At 37.2% G+C, this 23,289-nt stretch overlaps 2 protein-coding genes across 10 annotated transcripts in view; one reads left to right on the forward strand and one right to left on the reverse strand.

Annotated features, from left to right (window-relative positions):
- Window positions 1–7,005, forward strand: part of snrkb (SNF related kinase b) — a 37,985-nt gene extending 30,980 nt beyond the window's left edge. Inside the window, exons 3-6 of one of the 2 annotated variants that reach the window (XM_073941919.1) lie at window positions 812–953; window positions 3,190–3,402; window positions 3,495–3,611; window positions 3,732–7,005. In XM_073941919.1, the coding sequence (XP_073798020.1) occupies window positions 812–953; window positions 3,190–3,402; window positions 3,495–3,611; window positions 3,732–4,896 (1,637 nt within the window). In that variant the 3' untranslated portion in view covers window positions 4,897–7,005. 2 annotated transcript variants of the gene reach the window in all.
- Window positions 7,006–7,070: 65 nt separating this feature from the next.
- The window catches only part of ano10b (anoctamin 10b), a 30,030-nt gene continuing 13,811 nt past the window's right edge, over window positions 7,071–23,289 (reverse strand). For all 8 annotated transcript variants that reach the window (XM_073942169.1, XM_073942166.1, XM_073942168.1 and 5 more), the window contains 11 exon segments: window positions 22,893–23,066; window positions 22,170–22,310; window positions 18,944–19,063; window positions 15,172–15,810; window positions 13,937–13,992; window positions 13,648–13,722; window positions 10,998–11,162; window positions 10,729–10,920; window positions 10,508–10,645; window positions 8,048–8,164; window positions 7,071–7,689 (listed from right to left, as the gene is read on the reverse strand). In XM_073942169.1, coding sequence (XP_073798270.1) covers window positions 7,633–7,689; window positions 8,048–8,164; window positions 10,508–10,645; window positions 10,729–10,920; window positions 10,998–11,162; window positions 13,648–13,722; window positions 13,937–13,992; window positions 15,172–15,810; window positions 18,944–19,063; window positions 22,170–22,310; window positions 22,893–23,066 — 1,874 coding nt within the window. In that variant the 3' untranslated portion in view covers window positions 7,071–7,632.

Raw genomic sequence — 23,289 nt, forward strand, 5'->3', positions numbered from 1 at the left:
CAGTTAGATATGAAGTTACAAACAGTCAAATAACACAGAAGAACTGGGAAAACAGTTTATAGTTTAGATAAAACCACTGATGTGTTAATCATAAAGATTAAAATCACCATTATATGCACTTAACTTGACGCTCAAAAATGAAAGTTGTAGGCAGAAATGACATTATTTAATCAATAGCCACTAAATAATTCTTCAAAAATGATCCATCTAGCAATGAAATTTTAAGTTTGATGAGTGAATGACTGAATCATTTATTGAAAATGAGAAATAATATAATAAATAATAAATAATTATGGGTTGTACAAATTATAATGTTAGATTTCTACATGTAGTGTTATCAGCAACAGTAGTAACAGTGAATTTTCCACAGTACTGAATATTTTATTTACAATTTATTTTTATTCAGCTGATTATTTCTTCATTTTTTTAATAAAATTACAGGTTCTAAGTTATGTTTGTTAAAACCAAAAGTGTATTGTTTTTGTAATAAATGGAAGGCAAATGACATTGAAAAATGATCTGGAAAATGGTCCAACATATATATGTGATATATATGATTTACTATATAAATTTAATAATTTTTTGTCATATATGTAATTGTGTGCATTACATTATGTAATTATACATTTTAAAAGCATGTTTAATTTCACATTTATAAATGCCATTTCACACCATAAATGTATTATTTACAATACATAATCTGTAAAACTATAAATCTATTTTAAATCCTGTCCAATAATTAAACCAAATAAATGTTAAAAATCAGTAAGATTAAGTTCTCACTGTAACTCGTGGTTTTTGTGTGTTTCAGATATCTGGTCACTGGGTGTGATCCTCTATATGTTGGTTTGTGGACACCCGCCCTTTCAAGAGACCAATGACAGCGAGACGCTCATCATGATCATGGACTGTCGATACACTGTGCCCAACCACATCTCTGCCCAGTGCAAAGAGTATGTATACCATCTGAACACCTCATCAACTGATATACTGAAGCCTGCAGATCACTGCATACTTGTACAATAAAGAAACATTGAATGAAAATCTCCAATTAATTTACTCACCCTCAAACCACCCTTGTTGTATAAAACCCTTTTCTGTCAGACAAACACAATTGGAGCAGTTTTACAAGTAGTTTGGAAGCTTCAAAATAAATCCACCATCATACAGCATTAAAGAACCAGGATAAAATTGTAAATACTAGTGTTCATCTGACAGAAAAAAAACAATTATATACACAGAACAAGGCTTGAGGGTGAGAATATTATAGGAAAAGTTCACCCAAAATGGAAACTAGCAGCTTACAGTATCTTGTTTATCTACCCCATTGGCATTTTCTCTGAGGATTTATGCGTTGTACTTAAAATCTAGATCTCTTCAGCAAGATAGTGGTTGGCCGTTATGTAACGAGGCTTATTAAATTTGACTGAGTGTTTATTTTGGGGTTAGGCGGTATCCTACATCAATGGCCTTTTCTTTCCAAGCCGGTGCAGGAGAGTTCAGCATGTCTAGAAACCAATATTAGCAAGAACAAAACCCTTATAAAACCCACATGGCAAAGATCTTCCAGCTGATCTGAAGCATGCCCTCAAAACAAGCCTGAGTAAATAGACTACATTTAAGATGTCCTTGACAGCTTTGTGCCATCGGAACACAGTGTTTCGCCTCTCAAACACCACTCCCTCGCACTCCAATTTGTACCACTTTCATGCCAAACTTCATACCTACGTGTAGACGAAGCCCATCTGAACATACAGTACTGTACTTTTATCTGTTAACACCCACTTGGACCAGCCAATCCCAGGCTGAGGCGCTCAAAATGACATTCAACAAGCCAATCAGAATTGGTTTGGATGTGCAGAGGTTTGATTCATGAGCAAGTTACGGCAGACATACCAAATTTACAACTTTGGGCAAGGTGATGAATATTGGAAGTAACAGTTCAAGGCAACTCCCTCATTTTCTTTCCAACTAGACTTTCCGGATGGATTAGACGTACTTGAGTACTTAAGTACACTTTTTGAATCATAACAACACCGCACTGCTCTTAAGAAGGGTTTGGAATGTGAAATCAAACCACAGAAATGCTATGCAACAACTGTTTAGTCCCTTGTACAGATTGCTTTGTACAACAGATTGATCAATTCACTGCTGAATGGCGTGAAAGCTTGCTTTGAAGTGGGTTCACGGCAGATCTGTAGTGAGCAGATTTTTACACAAGGCTGCCTTTTGTCAGAGCAAAGTTATTTTTAAGTGGGTTTATTCCGGGCTATTTGTAGTCAGAACATCCCCAAAGCAACAGCTCTCAAGGCTCGAGTTTAGGTCTGAATCAGTCAATTGTGCAAGGGAGTGTGTGTGTGTACTAGTGTGTGTTAGACATCTGGGCTTGGCTGTACAGCCAAACATAGTGACTGAGTCACATGATCTCTACCGCAATCAAAAGCCTCCTTTAATGGGAAGAGTTTTCTTTGAAGAGAACACTTGTGTCTTGAGGCAGACTTTCATCTCAGTGTTCATCTCATCTGCTTTTTTTACACCCTTCATCCTTGTGGCTATTTAAGGTGTTGAGGTTAAACACACCTCTGCTGATGTTCAAGGGCAAAGGAGCATGTTGGATTATAAACACGCACACAAAATGCTCAGAGAACGGGAAAACATCTCCCCCTGTTGGCCAGCTCAGGGAGATGCATGTTTCCAGAGCGCGTGCCAGTGCTGCAGTGAAATAAAACAGTCAAATGCCCTGAATAAACAAGCTGGGGTGCAGTGCATTCAATGCTTGGAGTTCCAAGCAATTCCATATTCTTTCCATTCGCCTCACTGAAGCACCAATTCTCTGCAGGTGCTCATGAATATTAATCAACAGAAAGATAAGCACTTCCTTTTCATTCCGTCTCCTCTGACGGCAAGATGCGCCTGTGCAATCATCGGCTGTCAGCCAGGCAGAGAATATTTATTAAGATTGCTAGAAAAGGAAAGTATAAAAATTGCAAGTAGAGTGAGACCGAAATGAAGTGAGATGGAGGCAGAAGTGATGAAGGGTGGCAAAATCAAGCCTATTTAAAAAGATGGGATTTTTCTTATTACTTTTTCCCCCCCTCACAGAAGGTCATGTCTGATGTTCTCGTTCTGCTCTGTTTAAAATGGAATAATTTCTCATCACTCCCTCCCTCTCTCTTTTCCATCTCTCAGTTTGATTTCACGTATGCTGCAGAGGGATCCAGCTAAGCGGGCGTCTCTTGCAGAGATAGAGAGCCACCCTTGGTTGCAGGGTGTTGACCCTTCGCCTGCTGGATTTACAGCTGCCCCACTCACCTCTCACCGCAGTTTGTTACCAGAGGAGCATGAGTTCATACTTCAAGCCATGACTAGTGGCAGCATCGCTGGCCGAGATGCCATCCAAGAGTGGGTATCTCTTCTTTTGGTCACAGAACACTTTGACCTCTTCTAAGTTACATTATGCAAGTTTATAATACAAATACATTGTTGTGTGACAGAGCTTTAGAGGCTGACCGATATAACCACATAACAGCCACATACTACTTGCTGGGAGAGCGACTTCTTCGAGACAAGCAAGAGCAGTCAAGTCTCACTCCTGAGCAGAGGAATACACAGTAAGTTCAAGTATTCTTCAATATAAAGATTCTTACATGGTAAAATCTTACTACATCACACTTTGTACTTGAAGATTCCTAATATGTTGTGCTAAGTACTGTTATTGGTTACCATTACAGGAGACCCATATCAGAACCACTGGACTTGGTGAGCCAAGTGCCCCGGACTGATACACTGAGGGGTACACCCCTTAGTGCCTTAGCACCTCTTGGCTCTCTATCTACTGGCTATGTCCGGCGTGGTGTGAGTGAATCAGGGGACCTGCTGGCTCCCAAAGCCAACCGTCATGATAACTCCTTTAGTGACTTTTGCAGCACGGCTCCATGCTTAAGCCTCAATATGCGCCCTCTACCTCCGGACCAACCAACTGTCAAGAGCCTTGGAGCCTTACAGCAGATCTGTGAGGAGGAAGAGGAGGAAGATGAGGTGAAGGTTAAGATGGCACCTGGTAAACTGGGTCCACTTCCTTCAACAGACCTGTCATTGAAACCCTCTACAACATCTTTGCAATCAGAGCCTCAGATGAGAACTGGAAGGCATTCAAGTAAGGGGATGGGAAACTGTGAAACTCTAGCTGAGGAGGAGGAGGAACTTGAGGAAGGCTCGGAGAGCATAGAAGAGCATAAGAAGCCTTTGGATTTAGTGTCAAGCATACCTTCTGGCACTGTGGAACATCAAGTAGAGATGCCCCCAAAGACTGAACCACAGGTGGAAGAGTTCAAACATACAAAGCAGCCGGGTAAAGGAAACGATAAGAGTGTGTTCACCCATGTTAGCTTGTCTTTAGAGGAGCAGGAAGGAGAAGAGATCCAAGGTCCAAATGTAGACGGACCTATACCAGCTCCCAGACTGGATGTTGTACAGTGCTGCTGGGGACAACGTGAACCTTCAAAGGACATCCTAGAAAACAACAATAACACCTTAGCCAAATCTCGGCTGCTCGAGGCTGGAGTGATCTCAACCCCTTGTGGTTCCCCAAGATCCCTGCCAAGGAACCACTGTGTGGACCTGGGTCCTGATGGAGTAGAGATGCGCAAGACTGTGGGTGAACTGGAGAAACCTGAGGAGGTACAACCTAAATCTCAAAAAGTACTCCAGGGAACCAGAGGCACAATTACCGACCCTACTATCCGAGCTGATCCCAGCAAGGTCAAAAATGTGAACTTGCGAGAACGTCTGATGCAGTTCCCGCTCTGTGAGAAAGCTTTATCCTTCAACATCCAGCCCACCTCTAAAGAGAAACTTCTACCATTTGCACAGTATAACTGCTGCCATGTGTTGTAGAGACTGGATCCCGAGATCAAAAAACAAACTGGCATCAACAGAAGCCCTGCAAAACCAACAAATATTTGAAGTTGTTCAAACACACACAAAAAAACACGTTCTCACCTCAAACTGTAACCTCAGAGGTGCTTTCCCACACAATCTGCGTAATGTATATCATTATTTTCTTTCCCTGCCCAGCATTCCTTGCTGCTTTCCTGTAAGACCGTTAAACAATGCTGTGTATATGAACACTACTGACACTGCTCACTCTATTCTGTGCTATCTCAGAGACTTTTATTAGAAGTAGCATATGTCTTGCTAGAGTAGAAGCTTTAATTCAATAACGTCATCTTGCACTGTAATATCTTTACCACCTTAAAAGCATCACAGAGTTTAGTCATATCACTAAATAAGTGGGTGAAGACCATGCTTTATGAGTGACAATGAATAAGCCAACACAAGAACATATGGTGACAACAGAGGATGTCTTGATTCAAGAAGTTGTGGATGTTCATTTGGTTTGGTTTTGCAGGCGCCTGTGAGGCAACAGTCTTCACTCAGTCTTTAAGAAGTTGCATGCTGTGGCACTGTTGTTGCTTTTCGAGCACCACTGCCTCATGCTAGCATGTTAGCTAGCATCTTTACCCTCAGGCAGTGGGGAGAAAGCAGAACAGTTTGCCACATTGATACAGTGAACAGTGACAGTTTGGGAGCATGGTTATAAGAGCATGCTAAATCAGAACAGCTTAGCATAGCATTAGCATTTTGTGAGCCGGGGACTGACCAGGGAAAGATGCTAAGTATTTCTGTGATATATATTTTAAAACAACAAGAAGAGGGCTTGAACAAAGAGGTTATAGCTGGGGGTGTTTGTGTGTGAAATGGACGTAATATTACACAGAAGACTGGTCTTCCTGGAGCTATACTTGGGAGTTTGTTTTAAAACTGCTATTTCTTGGAAATATTTTCAAGCCTTTATCGAGCATTAGAGAATTATCAAGGGTTTTTGGAAAGATGGTGACAGACATATCCGTTTTTTTTTTGTTTTGTTTTTTTGTTTACGTAAGAAGATATTGAAGGGAGATTAATTATATTACATAACATTGAACATCTATTTTTGTTTAATCATCTAGTCTCTGGGTGCATCTTTAACATGTGTTGTAAGGGGATAAGCTCTGAAATATTCAGTCATGTACAGTGTATATATATTCCTTTCAACATGTTATGCTGTTGGTATGATGTCGTATTTTGACCCTTGCACCATGCGCATACAAACGAAACATTTCAACCCTTCTGTTTCACATCATATTCAACAAACGTAGCGACTTCTTGACACTAGCTTGATGATCGACAGATCGTATAGTATCTTGTGTCATAGTTGTAAATACATTTGAAGAGCTGTATGTTAACGTAACGCCTAATAGCGTAGCTGAGCCTAGCGTAAACTGTACATTAAGAGAATCCAGCCTTCGTATCTTGCAATGGCATGAGAGAAGCAAGAGGTTGCTGTTGTTTTTACCTCCTGAACAACCTAAACACAATCACAAACATTTAAGCAGCCGGTGTGACTGTGGTTACTGTTACTTTGGTACTCTAAAGACATCAAATATTTTCAGTCACTTCACATTCCTAAGTTGCTGCACAATACATAGTGCACTTCTCACCAGTCATTTATTAATATTTTATACTTTTTTTCGTCTCATACTGTAGTCAACGCAAGTGTACACTTTTTCTTCAGTATTTCGGACCACAGATAAGCTTGACCAAATGCATAAGAACAGCTGTAAATGTGACATGTGCTTTGGGGAGAGATTTCAAGAAGTCCTATATAGACACATTACATCTCTATAACAGATGAAAATTTATTTAAATCCCATACTAAGTACGTATATCTTTCTGAACTAATCAAAGGGCAGAGCGATATAAAGACAGACATCCATTATGTTTTCATAATTAGCATTTTCCCTACTCGATTTGATGGTTCTCATTTGACATGGGTCTCCATTACTCAGCAACAGTTGGATTTGGGTTTATCTATAGTCCCATTGACCCTTACTAAAATTACGACTGTGTCTCAATGAGATTAATTTATTTTTATATTTATTTATTAAAACTGATTAAACTGCATTATGTGTCTGTTGTATTTTTTTTCCCCTGGAAGAATTACTGCAAGAAACCAAGTGACCACTGTGTAACGTTTAAGCTATTTATTTTATGACATGTATGCGTGTGTGTGTGTGTGTATGTGTGTATATCTATCTTCAAGGCCACTAATGTTTTCAGGAAGGCAAGCATTGCATGATTAATTATGCCAGTAAAATGCGTTGTAAGAATATGATAAAATCTTTTGAAATGTACAACACAACCAAGGATAAAACCCATCAGGTAAAAATGTCACAATGTAAGAACAAATATACAAACAGAACTAAACAAATTTAAACTATATACAATACTGATTGTGAGCTATTCTTTTAAAATGCTTCATATAGCCTAAAGAGCTGCTTGTTTCTCAATTCTCCTTATATGTACAGTATCATTCCTGAACTCAATAATATTTTCCCCCAGCAGTTTAAAAAAAGTGCCTCAAACAATAAGTGCATTGGGCCTTAATACCATGTAAACTGTAGAAACTGTCTTTGGTAAACTGTGCCATAAGGTACATTAGCAGGTTAAGTATACAGTGGCTAAGTGATATAACTTTATAGCCAAGCACCTCCCTTCTGGTGATTGCCTTCTTGTGAAATAAGTCTTTGGTCACTCTCCCATTTTGGCCTTCTGGAGTTTGCCATCCACACGAGTACTCTTGATCCTCTGCGGGGGAGAAAAAGAGATCCACGATGTACATTAGATTTAAATACTTTTCTTGGTAAATCACATCTTTTAATCCTTATGGTAAACAAAATGATATTGCAATATAAACTAATAAAAGACTAAGTTAACGTTAGTATTCTGAATTCAATTGGGGAAACAGTTCACTAAAATTGACAATTTCCTTATGCCTATCCTTGCTAGCTATGTGCTAATCGCTAAAATGAGCTAATACACTCGTTGATAACTTGCTACTACACTTTTCAACACCTATATGTATATATAGGCTGTAATATAAGCTGTTAAACTAAATACTAGAATGTTGAAATACAGTTAGCATTTAGCTAAAACAAACTGGTACCTGTTTTTTAAGCGCTTGCATGGAGTTATACTCAATTTGTTCTCTCTTGACTTGGAGCCAATCTGGTTCATCAGGGATAATAAAGGCCAAAATCATCTTCACTATGAGGAGGACATGCTAGAAAACAAAACAAACATTCAGTCAGAGCTTGGGGGAAAACAGTAACCTGCTAATTCATGAACATGCTTATGCTTCATTTAAGTCTGATATGGAAATTTGTATTTATCAGTTCAGTTCAATTCAGTTTGTGGGAAGCAAGATTTATGATGTTCTTTTCTACAAAGAAAGAAACAAACAAATAAATAAATAAAAAACTTTCATGCATTATTATACTCTACTTCCAAAGAACTCCTAATGTCTCCCAAAAGTAATATGGTGGTTAAGGTGATGAGTACAGCCCTAGTACCGAACCTAGTACCATACCAAAAATGTGATCAAGAACCTTTTAATTCCCAGCTACAAACTAAAAACAGACAGAAAGATCAAATTTGAACCATGCCAGGGCAATTCCACTAATTCTAACATAAAAATTAATCCTGTCCATGACATAACTAGCATTTATGAGTTTGTGATGTACCTTTGCCACAACAACAAAAAAAATCAATCATCAATAAAGCTAGATTTTTTAAAAAGCTGGGGTCCTAGTACTAAACTGTGGTACACCATACCAAACTGGTGATTTGTAACCACTTAATATATAGCTACAAACTGATAAAGAGCAGTCAAGTAGAATTTAAACAGCAAATTCAAGCAGTACGTAATTATATTCTTAATTGTGAAAAAACTATGTTTGGATTCAAGTGCATTTAATTTGTACATTACACAGTTCCAACATCACACGAACACTGGTAATGATGCTGAATTAAAGGGTGCTTCCACCCTAAAATAATAACATTTTGTAATTGCGTTAACCCTTATACCAGGGGTTACAAATCTCAGTCCTGGAGGGCCGGTGTCCTTGCAAGGTTTAGCTCCAACTTGCCTCAACACACCTGCCTGGATGATTCAAGTATACCTAGTAAGACCTTGATTAGCTTGTTCAGGTGTGTTTGATTAGGGTTGGAGCTAAAACCTGCAGGACACCGGCCCTCCAGGATTAAGTTTGGTGAGCACTGCCTTATACGCTCTCTGGCCAATTTATTAGGTACACCTTCCTAGTACTGAGTTGGTCCCCTTTTTGCCCTCAGAACTGCCTTAATCCTTCATGGCATAGATTCAACAAAATACTGTAAATATTCCTCAAAGATTTTGGTCCATATTGACATGATAGCATCACGCAGTTGCTGCAGATTTGTCGGCTGCACATCCATGATGCGAATCTCCCATTCCACCACATCCTAGGGTGCTCTATTGGATTGAGTTCTGGTGACTGTGCAGGCCATTTGAGTTCAGTGAGCACATTGTCATGTTCAAGAATGAGATGATTTATGACATGGCGCGTTGACCTGCTGGAAGTAGCTATCAGAAGATGGGTACACTGTGGTCAGAAAAGCATGAACATGGTCAGCAACAATACTCATATAGGCTGTGACGTTGACACGATGCTTAATACTACCGATGGGCCCACAGTGTGCCAAGTAAATATCCCCCACACCATTAAAACACCACCAGTCTGAACTGTTGATACAAGGCAGGATGGATCCATGTTTTCATGTTGTTGATGTCAAATTCTGACCCTACCATTTGAAGGTCACAGCAGAAATCAACACTCATCAGATCAGGCAATGTTTTTCTAATATTCTATTGTCCAATTTGGTTGAGCCTTTGCGAATTGTACCCTCAGTTTCCTGTTCTTAGCTGAAAGGAGTGGCACTCGGTGTGGTCTTCTGCTGCTGTAGCACATCTGCCTCAAGGTTGGATGAGTTGTGTGTTCAGAGATGCTCTTCTGCAAACCTCGGTTGTAACAAGTGGTTATTTGAGGTACTGTTGCCTTTCCATCAGCTTGAACTAGTCTGGATATTTCTCCTCAAGCCATTTGCGCCCACAGAACTGCAACTCACTTGGTATTTTCTCTTTTTCGGACCATTGTCTGTGAACCCTAGAAATGGTTGTGTGTGAGAATCCCAGCAGATCAGCAGTTTCTGAAATACTCAGAACAGCTCATCTGGCACCAACAACCATGCCATGTTCAAATTCACTTAAATCACCTTTCTTCCCCATTCTGATGCTTGGTTTGAACTGCAGCAGATCGTCTTGACCATGTCTACATGCCTAGATGCATTGAGTTGCTTCCATGTGTTTGTCTGACTAGAAATTTGCGTTAACGAGCAGTTGGAAAGGTGTACCTTATAAAGTGGCCAGTAAGTGTATAATTACTATTTTGTTGAACACACAACGCATAAAAAGTAAACATTTATTATGTTCCTCTGCCGGGCTTTCAATTGCTCATTTTTTAAATTTTTGGATGAGTTTTTCCTTCAGCATTTTAAAAGGCCAAAATGTAACTAAACTGACTCTAACCTCCACAATGACGGCAATGACAATAACTTGGCTGCTGCTGAGACCAGCTTCCTGTGTCCACTCCTTTACACGTGGTGACAGCAGCAACAGCCAGCAGTTAGAAATGACCGAGATGAAGCTCAGCACCTCAAATGCAAGCTAAAAACAGACAGACACACGTTAGGACTCGGAGTATCATGAAAGCGTTTAAAACATTTTTCGTAAGAAGACATAATTCTGACCTGCCATACACCCAGGTTGGCCACAGGGGCAGAAAAGGGCTTGTTGAAGAGCTTGCATAGCTTGTAGGCATCAGTTCGGATCTCTGTGAGGTTGTTAAGAAGTAACAAAGGGGCAGTGAGAGGATAGACACAAGAGAAGAGACTCAAGTAGCCAAACTGAACCAGCAGCTCGATGTACTCCGCAAACAGCCCCTGCAAAATTTAACAAAATTAAGAAATTTATACACTTGAAATCAAACCATTTGAGTGTATTAAGCATAAAAACTCACTGGGAAAGCTGGCAGACTTCCTTGAGCCTGGAGATGGTCCACTTCTGGGTCATCTTCCTTCAAGTTTCTGTTTGCAGATGTGAGGAAACGGTCCACCAAGAAAGGAACCACTACCTCAGTGAACTGACCGACTACTTGGGTCACGATCAAAAGAGAGGACAGTCTCTGTGGATGAAATTAAAAACAAAGTTTCAATCTGGTCTCAACATGAGTTCACTAATCTGAAATCATCTTCACTGCAAATAGGATATGCTACTACAGCAGATCAGTGTTTCCCAACCCTATTCCTGGAGGCACACCAACAGTACATATGTTGGATGTCTCCCTTATCTGACCCATTCATTTTAGGATTTGGCTTCTCTTCTAATGTTCTGATGAGTTGATTCAGGTGTGTATGATTAGGGAGAGGTTGAAAATGTGTACTGTTGGTGTGCCTTTAGGAACAGGGTTGGGAAACACTGCTCTAAAACAAAAAAGAAAATCAAGCCACAACATTCAATCACAAAAAAGCACTACTTCCAAAGTATGTTAAGCGTCTTCCAAAGGTAATATACAGGGTAAAAGGCAATGGTCCTACTACCTAACCTTGTGGTACATCATTGCAAACTTGAGATCAATAACTTCCTTCAACTATTGCAAACCGCTAATAATTTTATAGTTTTATGAATTAAAAATATAATCATTTTAAAATTATAATTTTAGATATGTAATTTTAAAGGTAGTTCAAGAGAATGTTAGTCCTAACATTAGAGTTTAGCTCAATTCAGCCTCTGTGGACAGAATTAAAGCCCCTATAGAGTTGAGGAACTATGACGTTAAATTGTATGCAAAACCCGGAAGCAAGTTAGCGTTTTAGCAGTTCTGGTTTCCTTGTCCCAAAGTCAGTAGGAGTTTTAAAAGGGATTTCAGTTAAATTGCTAAAATAAAGTTCATGGCTAACACAAACTCAAAATACTTTTACATTTTATTCTACAACATAAAACAACAGTTACATCACACTCTTGATTGTTGCTATCTAGTTGCTAAATAAGACTACAGGCAGAGTTGGAGAGTTATACGTCATCGAGCTGAAGTGCTCTGGAGCGCAGACATTTGGATTTGTCTGTTATTTGAGTATTTTCATAAATCGTAATTTACAGTTTGTGGTATTTTTCTAATTGGGCATTCATATTGTGTGTAGATAATGCCTTTACTGAATTAATTTTAATTAAATAATATTATGGGGATACTGCTTACCAGTGCAGTCTGTCTCTTTCCTGCTCTCAGGAAACTTGTAAATAAACACATACATGTGTAAAAACACATACATATTAACTGTCATTTTAACGTGATCAATAGACTTTTCATCTTTTTTTCTGCATCTGAACACATTTACACTCAGAACTGCAATATTTACACTCCTCCTTAGAATATATAGCATATGTGACTGTATGTGCTGCTTTTTGCTGTACTTCCTGACAAACAAAAAAAAGTATTGAAAGCGTATTGAATGTTGTTCTGTGTCCATGATGGAACTTGAGGCATTTGATAGAATTGTCTCTCATGCCTCATTTCTGTCATCTTTTACTAAGGTAAGAGAACTGTGTGCAAGTGAACGATACACTTATTTAAATGTCCTCTGATAATACCATGTAGGCACATTTATACATACATTTTTAAAACTTTTGTAAAAACCGAAAAGCAAAACAAAACGTATTTCCTGTGTAAAAAACTACCCAAAAGTCACGTAGGTCTATGTGTTTTTGCGTATTTATTTGTTTATAATATATAGCGTGGATTATAATATAATAAACCGAGAGAGTAAGGCCCAATCCCAATTCTATTTTTGTACCCCTAACCGTCGCCATTACAACCGAGGGTTAAAGCGAAGAGCTTCAAAATTTATCCCTAAGAATTGGGACAGCACTACAGCACCTGCACACATCATCATATGTCTCATATGCTTCATATGAGATCATGAAATCGCGACTGCTGTAATTATTCCAGTTGTGTTCTTTTTTGGTGTTTATCTTCAGGAAATCACAGAAGGCATATATTATGTTATCATAACGATCTAATGTGGCAATAAGATGATAACTATATTTAACTATTTGTGCATTAACACAGTGGCCATATGTAAACACACGAAAACAATGTTAACATTATAGCAGACACTGTAAAAAGCTTATTCCCAGCCACTAGACTTTTCTGATAGGGTATTTGAGTATCATCGGAGCATAGGTCAAGGACATTATTTCTAAAAATAAGCTTGAAAAGTTGTCTGTAGCAGGGTGGTTCTGACGTCACAGGCGAGCGCCCTAAAGGCACTGTAGTCCGTTTATAGCCTTATATTAGCTTTTCAGTTCTTGCGTTTGCATTAAGATCCAAAAGTGCTAAAAGTTGTATTATCGTGTGAGGATTATCCGGCTCGACAAAACGTGTAAGTGTAATGAACAGTGTTTGAACACAGAGCTTATTATTTGCAATCTCCGAAAAGCCTATGGGAAAATGCTAAGGATTTTATAGAGGGAGCCAGTTTTATGCTAGCAGCCGATTAGCCTACAAGGTGACGTCATAGCTCCTTCACTCTATTTTCAATGTTCTGATCAGCCTACTGTAGATGCACTAGATCTTATATTATCATATGCAAAAGAACTATTTGGAATCTCACCTTGCGCAGAAGTGGCATGTCCTCTTTGAAGAAGGCAATGTGGAACAGCACAGCAAAGTTATTGAAAAATGTAAACTGAATGTGAAAGAGAGGGAGATTAAAGCACATGGGATATTTTCATTTAGTATTCAATTATCCTACAGAATATGTGTACGGGCATGTACAGTTAACAGCATTTAAAATACACTTGAGATCTTTAAGGTCTAACAACTGAGAAATAAAGAAAAACAAACAAAAAAATGAATCAAGAAAAACATCAAATGGCTATGGAGAGAATGAGAAAACTCACCACAAGGACTTTAGTGGTGTGATGATAGTCAAAAGATGATTCCTCCCTATGATTTTCTGAAATTACAAAAAATTCAGAACATTTTAGTTTATTTTTATTTTATTTGAACTGTTTTTCTTATATATTATTTATTCTATTTTTATCATCATTTGATGGATGGATGGATGGATGGATGAATGGATGGATGGATGGATGGATATATAGATAAAATGATAGATAAAACGATAGAATGATCGACAAACATACAGACAGACAGACAGACAGACAGACAGACAGATAGACAGATAGACAGAAAGATAGATAGATAGATAGATAGATAGATAGATAGATAGATAGATAGATAGATAGATAGATAGATAGATAGATAGATAGATAGATAGATAGATAGATAGATAGATAGATAGATGATAGATAGATAGAATCCAAGTTTTAGGAACAACAAATAATAGCATGAAGTCTAATTGATCATTTGGTTTCAGAAGTGGCTTATATGAAAGGCAAAGGCCTCTAGATTCTGATCATGCCTTGATTTTCAATTTTTTATTTGGAAAAGGAATGAATATTGTGTCTGACTCCCATGAGCTTGGACGACTGCATCCATACATCTCTGCAATGACTCAAATAACTTATTAATAAAGTCATCTAGTATGGTAAAGGAATCGTTCTTGCAGAACTCGTAGTTTATCAAGATTCTTTGGATTCATCTTCAATGCATCGTCATCTTACACCAGACATGCTCAATAATGCTGGACATGCTGGCCAGTCCTGGAGTACCTTGACCTTCTTTGCCTTCAGGAACTTTGATGTGGAACCTAAAGTATGAGGAGTGCAAATGTCTTGACACCTCAGGCTGTAGATGTTGATCATCTACTCTGCAGATCTCCTGCACGCCCCCATACTGAATGTAACCCCAAACCATGGTTTTTCCTTCAGCAAACTTGACTGATTTCTATGAGAATCTTGGATCCAAGCGGGTTCCAAAAGGTCTTCTGGAGTATTTGTGATGATTGGGATGCAGTTCAACAGATGATTCTGAAAAATCGACATTTGCCACTTCTCCAAATGATCAATCAAAAGCCAAGTTATTATTTGTTGCTCTTACAACTGGGATAAACGACAAGACTTTTGTCAGGTAGTGTATATATATATATATATGTATAGTATATCAACCCCAATAATTACTAATCTACCATCAATATTTTTCTTTTATTTTGTTTCTATATAATTTTTCTTACCTGCCTCTGTTAGCTTCAAGGCCACGTTGCGATACACATTCCCCAGCACATTAGTGTACACTATATGTGCGATCGAAGGCAGATACAACAAAGGAGCTGTGAAATACGACCCTGATTCTTTATGCCAGCTTGAAACCAGCCGCTCACAAATATAGAAACCTGCCATTCCTAAAATCACCAAACCCAAAAAAAAACCAACCACCGGCACTGAAACCAAACCCATCCTCATCTTCCTCTTCCAGTCGGGAAACAGCGGCTCTAATCTGCCAGTCACCGGATTAGTCCCGATTTCTCCATGAAAACCAGGCCGAGGCTCTTGAAACTGTTCGGCTAAATTGAACGTTCCCCAATGGTATGATAAAGAGGCGCTTCTTCTCTTCCAGAGCTCCATGAAGATTGTGGACCAGAGCATACTGAAGACGGCCTGCACCATGTACGAGCTCACTGAAAGATGGTCATCGTCACTAATTTTACTAGAGGCATTGCTGTCGGTTTCAATTGCAGTGGAGAAGTTGGCGCTAGGGAGGAAAAAAGTGATGAAGATACCCAAAATAGCTGGAGGGAACAGAGATAGTGTGTAGAAGTCCAAGAAGCTGAAGTAGTAGGCAATGGTGCCGCCGAAATAATTGTGGATGTAGTCTGGGGAGAGTAAGAATAGGTATTTCAACAAATGAAATAGTATTGCTCTTCAAGTTGTACTTTGAGTTATGGTATGGAATAACTGAATTGATTTTCATTTTGTATATTTACTGATTATTATTATTATTATTATTATTACTAAACATTTTTATTACTATTATTTATTTATTATTATTATAAATTGTGTATGTATATATATATATATATATATATATATATATATATATATATATATATATATATATATATATATATATATATATATATATATATATATTTAACGCAATTAATTAAAAATAATGTATACAGTTACTCATATAATTTATTTAGATTTTTGTTAGCATTGTTAAAATGGGCATTGTCTGTTGGTTTGTTTATATGTGTTTCGTGATTAATAGTAAAAATTTTAATAAAAAAAAATGAATAGTATAGTTATATACTATTTAATTTATAATTGTCTTGCATGTTTAAATTTTTCAAGTATTTTATTTTATTTGCTAAAATATTTGGAATCAGGGCTTGACATCAACTTTTTTGTTCACCCGCCACTGTGGCTAGTAGATTTCCAACATTACTAGCCACTCGCCATTTTCCCTAGCCACAATTTTGGTGTTAGGAAAATATATATATTACATACAAATTTGACTTTGGCATGCTAAAATTTTAAGATTTAAGATTTTGCTATTTCCACCTGCCTCGACATTCATTTATTTTGTTGTGTGTACTGTGTATGAGCTTCCTCAATGTGCATGAGCAAATGGGTTGTGGTTTCATAGTGTCGCACTGCAATTATTTTTTATTTCACCTGGCTTTTTAGGGCTAAACTCTACAGATTTATTTTCTCAAAATTTTCTCGTACAACACCAACAATTAATTAAATAATTATTTATTAGTCAAAATTTTTCAGAATTGGTCAAAACAAGCTAAAATATGGCTGTATACATGCACTTTTTTATTCAACTTTTGACATTGACATTTAAAAATGAATTATTGCCATGTATCTAAAAATTTGGCTAGGTCTTTCAGATCACCAGTTAACTACACTTAAATGGAGAGTTAATCTCCCATTAAAGCAATGTTATTGTAAAAAAAAAAAACATTAACAAAAATTATTTTTAGCCAAAAAAAGCAGGCAGGGTTCAACGCTAAGGACATTTTCTACGGCCCAACTGGACCAGCGGTTCAGATTTTTACTTGCCCTGCCAAAATTTTCACTGGCCCCACCAAAACAAATAAATAAATAACTATTTCTTAGCCACATATTTTAAATAATGCGTCAAAAAATAATGTCTGTGAATCTAGAATTTAAATATTTTTAAAATGTTAAAATAATTAGCAGTAAAATATAGCAGTATGAAAAATGTGTAGGTATTTTATAAACAAAAGGTGGCTGACTTAAAAGTGCCGGAAAACTATACAAAACATCACTTCATTTTTTTCGTCGTGTTGTACCCATGTCAATGTCTGTTTCCACAACGTAAGAAACAAACGTTTTCTTTTAGCCTCATAATTTGATGTCGCCGTCTCTTAATTGTACTGGTTTTTACCAGGTTGTGGAAAAAAATAACATGCTCACAACAGCCAATCAGATAAAAGGAACCAAAAAGCAATATGGTGTTTACAACTTCACAGACAAGGTAGCAATCAAAGACTTAAAAGCACAAATTGTTTTACGATTCTTAGACACGCAATTGACAAATAGTCACAGGATAATTAAAATTTTGTGATTTGGCCAGTAACGAGTCACAGTCCTTATTGTTGAGCCCTGGGCGGGTGAAAAACATACCAAGTGTAATAATCAACATATAATGGCGTACACATGGTAAGGTCAATTAATAATCTGTTCGAAAATCATTAAAGCAAAAGTGGCAATTGCTATTGGTTGCAAAAAAACATTTTTTAAAAAACATCTAGAGCTCTTGAAAGCAGCAGGACTGTGGGTGCATGAGTGTCACTTTTTCTCCAGTTTGTTTCAAAAAAAACCGATCCCTGCAGTTGTGTTTCCAGGCACGGCTGCTTTGCGCCAGGAAGCAGGAGTGTGCATGTTTTTTAAACAGTCGCGCACATCACGACACCTGTACGCGCGAATGATCATCATCTCTTTTGGTATTCACCTGCTTTCTTTTGCTTGTGTAAACACTATTTTTGTCAGTCTTGCTGCTTCTTTATTCTAAGTTCACATTTGCATGCACATTGGGCCATTCTTATTGTTGAACCCTGCTTTTAAAAAAACTAGAATGAATTTTTTTTTTCAACCAGCCAAAGTGGTTAGTGGGAATGGCTGTCAAACACAGCTGGAATCTAAGCGCATTTGGCGGGTTGGTGGGTTTTACTGTCAAGTCCTGATTATAGTATTTGAAGAATATTTAGTCAATAGTCAAATATTTACGATAACCTAAATATGATGTACTTACTACAGCATGTTTTAAAATGTTTTTCTAACAGTATATTATATTATAATTAGTAATATTATAATTTTATAGAAATATTATAATAAACATTTAAATCATTAAACAACAAACAAAAACTACATTTACTTAAATGGTAAAACACACAAATAATAAGCATAAAATTATATTTATTAGTAATATAATTATAATTAGGTTCATTATTATACAATAAATATAATAACTATTATTATAGATGTATTATTTATGTGAATAAAGTAATTTTCTTATTGGATTTCCAATGTCAATAAATACAGTAAAAAAAAAACATAATTAAATACATATTTAAAAACAAACCACACTGAACTGAACTAAATTGAACTCTGAAAATTGGACTGACATAGTTTAAATTTTAATTTACTAGAGCTTCTATGCTAAGCTGCTTTGACACAATCTACATTTTAATAGCACTATAGAAATAAAAATGAATTTAATATTTTAAATAAATATAAAAAAATAAAAGAGTTAACATTATACCTAGTCCTAAAAACATTCAAAGAACCTCTGATGTACAATTTGCCATAAAAGGCACGTTGTTCAAATGAATTATCTAATACTTTTACGGGTTTTAGTCAAATGACTTCATAAAGTTTTACAGCATCTCCATGACAACAATTAAACTAGATTAAATGGTCCTGAACGGCAGATAATAGTGCATGATTTAAATAGAGAACGTGTGTTTGTACCCAGCGGTTGCCCCCATAGGCTCTTCTGCGAGTACCACTGCTTTCCCAGATCCGCCAGACGCTCCTGATCATGCAGAGGAGTGATACTGCGGATCAAACCTGCCTTCTCCAGCTTCTGCACTGCAAAACACAAACAGCACACCAGCAGATTAGCTTTAAAGCAACAGTTCACTCTCCCTCCACTTGTTCCATTTTTCAGCCCAAAAAAAAGAAGATATTGTGAAGAATGCTGAAAACTGGTAGCCACTGAATTCCATAGTATTTATTATTACTATGGATATTAATGCTACCATTTTTTTTTTTACAATTTTTCAAAATATATTCTTTTGTGTTCAACAGAAGAAAAAGAAACCCATAACTGTTTAGGGAGCACTTGAGGGCCAAAAAATAATGATTAAATGCTCAATTTTGGGTGAACTGTCACTTTGCTGGAGGGAGGGGAAAATCATTGACAGTCTAAAGGCAGCATGAAGTGACTAAGCAGTTCAGAGACAGAGAGAGAAAGAGAGAGTACAGCGGAACCTACTGGATACTTGTGGAATTGCTTAAATTGGGGATTAAAACATTAGCATATTGTACTGTTACAGAGTACAAATGTATTTTTGTACCCCCCTCCTTCCCTTCACGTCTTCTGCCCCTTTCAAAACTCATTCTCATTACCAACGTTAGTTACATCCGGTACAGTAGGTGGCGATAATGCTTTTAAGAAGTTAGTTGCCATGGAATAAGAACAAAAAGTTCCTCTGAGTAATGCGTCAACAATTTATATATATATGAGCAATATCACACTCGTTGCAGTGCGATATGGCTGTATATCGGCACTGGTGGAGGCTACGTTGGCATGAGGGCGCAGGCCAAGTGCCTTAGTGCCCCCACCAGTGCCGATATACAGCCATATCGCACTGCTACGAGTGTGATATTGCGTTTATACAAGTTTGACAGCAAGCTTTAAAACAACATTAAATAACAAGAACGTTTTATTAGTGTCTATCTATCTATCTATCTATCTATCTATCTATCTATCTATCTATCTATCTATCTATCTATCTATCTATCTATCTATCTATCTATCTATCTATAAAACCGAAAAAGTAGCCTAGAACATCAAAGCAAATCATTCTAAAAGATTTTAGCAACATGCAATATAATGAAACACATTTAAAAATTAGCACTGTTCTAAAACATGCAAGCAACGTGGCTAAAACATGTTAGCAATGTGTTAAAAATAGCAATGTATTACAATAAAATAAAGTTTTAAAACATGGAAGAAACGGGCTAAAACATCTTAGTATCACTGTTCAAGGCTGTGCTAAAAATGCTGGTAATGCTAGCAATCTGTTTTAAAATATACTAGCAACAAGTTTAAGCTTTAAAACAACATTAAAAAACAAGAATGTTTTATTAGTGTCTATCTATCTATCTATCTATCTATCTATCTATCTATCTATCTATCTATCTATCTATCTATCTATCTATCTATCTATCTATCTATCTATCAAAACATAAAAAGTAGCCTAGAACATGTTAGCAAAACATCGTAAAAAATGTTAGCAACAAGCACTGTAATGAAACACACTGAGAAGTTAACAATGTTCTAAAACATGCGAGCAATGTGATCCCCATGTTAGCAATATGTTAAAAAACAGCAACACGTTAAAATATAACAAAGTTTTAAAACATGCAAGAAACATGCTAAAACATATTAGCATCATTGTGCAACACTGTGCTAAAAAGTGAAGCGTAAGTGTTTCGAAACACTGCACCGAAGCCGAAACACCCAGGTCACATGACTAAAGCGATTCAAAGCATCGATCAGTTCAGAAGCGTTTCGAGACCCGGCAAATTTGCATTGGACTGACAGGGTCAGAAAAATCTTCTATCTCATATGGCTTAGTGGACCGTGCGTGTGCACATTGTTACTGTGCTCCAAATGGCTTTTGGGTTTGAATCCCAACTTGTACAAATATTGCGAAATCATGATTTTGTGTGTTTTAATCATGTTGTTTTATGGTGTAGTCTAGATAGGATACTGCTGCTAAAACTAAAACGAAATAAAATCAATTTAGCATCATTTTTGTAACACTGTAAAACAATAATTAATATTTTTACAGCACTGTGATGGTTGGGTGTAGGTTTTGGATAGACATTAATAAAATACAATGTGAAATTTAATGTATAATATAAATAATTCCTCTTAACTTCTGGCCACAACCTTGTCTGATCTAGCAACAACTCTGTTTTATGATCAAAACAAGACATATTTATTCACAAAGTGTTCAATCGGATGTCAGACCAACGTTGAAACAAAACGATACAAGAACAAAGCATTCAAAACTAGTATTAAAGCATTTCAAAATAGCTGCATTAGTCTAGTTTCGAACCCACTATCCCTGTACGGTAGTCAGGAACCCTCACCACTCCACTAAATCACTTGTTGGTTCAATCCTACAAAGTGAGGTTTAATACCTCAATTTGCTCAACTTTTCTTTGCTGAAGCTATTCCAGTGAAATACATAAAAAATTGCTACTAGGTATCACCATAGAGTGGGGTTTCGAAACGTTTCGAAGCTTCGACACATTTGCTTCGACTTTTTTAGTGTTTCATGAAGCCTTGCTTTGCCCACCACTACTAAAAAGTGCAAATAAAAGGTGTACAAAAGAGTAATGCTGGCAACAGATTTAAACCCTTAAAAGCAACATTACGCAACTAATGTTTTTTTAATTAGTGCCAAAATGCTAAATATCATGCTAGAAAACAATCTAGCAACATAACAAAAATTGTATAATGCATGCTAACTTATGCATGCTAAAACATGCTAGCAAAAAGTGATCAAAGTTGTAAAATGTTCTAAATTCACTAAAACATTGTTAACAGACTTGAACAAACCACTGAACAAACATGTTGAACAAACAAGAAAAAAGTTAATATAAGTGTTAGAATGCTCGCACTGTGCTAAATTATGTTAGCAGTGTGCTAAAACATGACACTAACAGCACGGTAATGAGATAAAAAGAAATTTGCATTATGCTAAAACATGTTAGCAATATCCTAACACATGCTATTGAGATGCTGCTAATAGGCTAAAATGCATACAACTTGTTTTAATGTAAGTTAGAACATTTGCAATCTGATTACGCATACTAAAACAGCAAAAATACAAGCACAAAAATCAGCACAAAATACAAGCACAAAAACACATACAAGCACAAGCACAAAAACACTCACAGATACTCTCTCTGGCTTTTAACTTTCCCGCGGGTGCTGGGATTCCTGGGATACGCTGGTCCTCCAAGGCTTTCATTAGATCCATTTCATGTTTTACTATGAACTGCCTCTCGGCCAGCGTCAGGAACTGCTGCGTGTCATCTGCAGGAACAGTCACATAACAAAGGTCTGAGAGTTAATAATATTAGCAAACGCTAACATTTACATGCTGACACAAACACACGTGGCATCTACTTTGTCATCACCAGTAAGGTACATGCGTTTAAATGAATAGAAAAAATATGAAGAAATAGTGGCAGCACGGTGGCGCAGTGGGTAGCACAACCGCCTTACAGCAAGAAGGTCACAGGTTCGAGTCTCGGCTGGGTCAGTTGGCATTTTTGTGTGGAGTTTGCATGTACCGAAATAATGCTTGGGTTTCCTCCGGGTGCTCCGGTTTCCCCCAAAGTCCAAAAACATGTGGTGTAGGTGAATTGGGTAAGCTAAATTGTCCATACTGTATGTGTGTGAATGAGTGTGTATAGATGTTTCCCAGTTATGAGTTGTAGCTGGAAGGGCATCTGTGCGTAAAACATATGCTGGATAAGTTGCCGGTTCATTCCACTGTGGTGACCCCAGATTAATAAAGGGACTAAGCCGACAAGAAAATAAATGAATAATAAAATACTATAAAATATGAGATACAAGAAACATTAGTGTGCTAGCATAACCTGAAATCCTTACCAATGTTGCAAAAGTTGTCACGGTCCTCAAAGGAGAAGGCCTTCATGTCTCCATCCTGGTAGGTTTTGCAGAGGCCCAGTTCCTCAGTCACCCTGTGTAGGGTACAACGAGGGGCCGCCACAACTATCATGTCCCCCTTCATGTCTTCACCAGGATGTACTAACAGTTGAGCTCCTAAACACAACAGAGAAGATGGAAACTAAGTTTTAAAATGTTATTTCCAATTTAGTTTTATATTTATATACAGCCACTGAAAAAAATAAGAGTCCCCTTCAACATTATTTTGGGCTATATGCACAGCTACAGTTTTGCAGCCACCAATTAACTTCCTATGAAAGATTAATGTGACTCATTTTATTTTGATAAGGTTTCTTTTACAGCATTGATGTTGTACTGT

This window comes from Danio rerio, chromosome 25, assembly GCF_049306965.1.
Source record: "Danio rerio strain Tuebingen ecotype United States chromosome 25, GRCz12tu, whole genome shotgun sequence".
Lineage (NCBI taxonomy): Eukaryota > Metazoa > Chordata > Actinopteri > Cypriniformes > Danionidae > Danio > Danio rerio.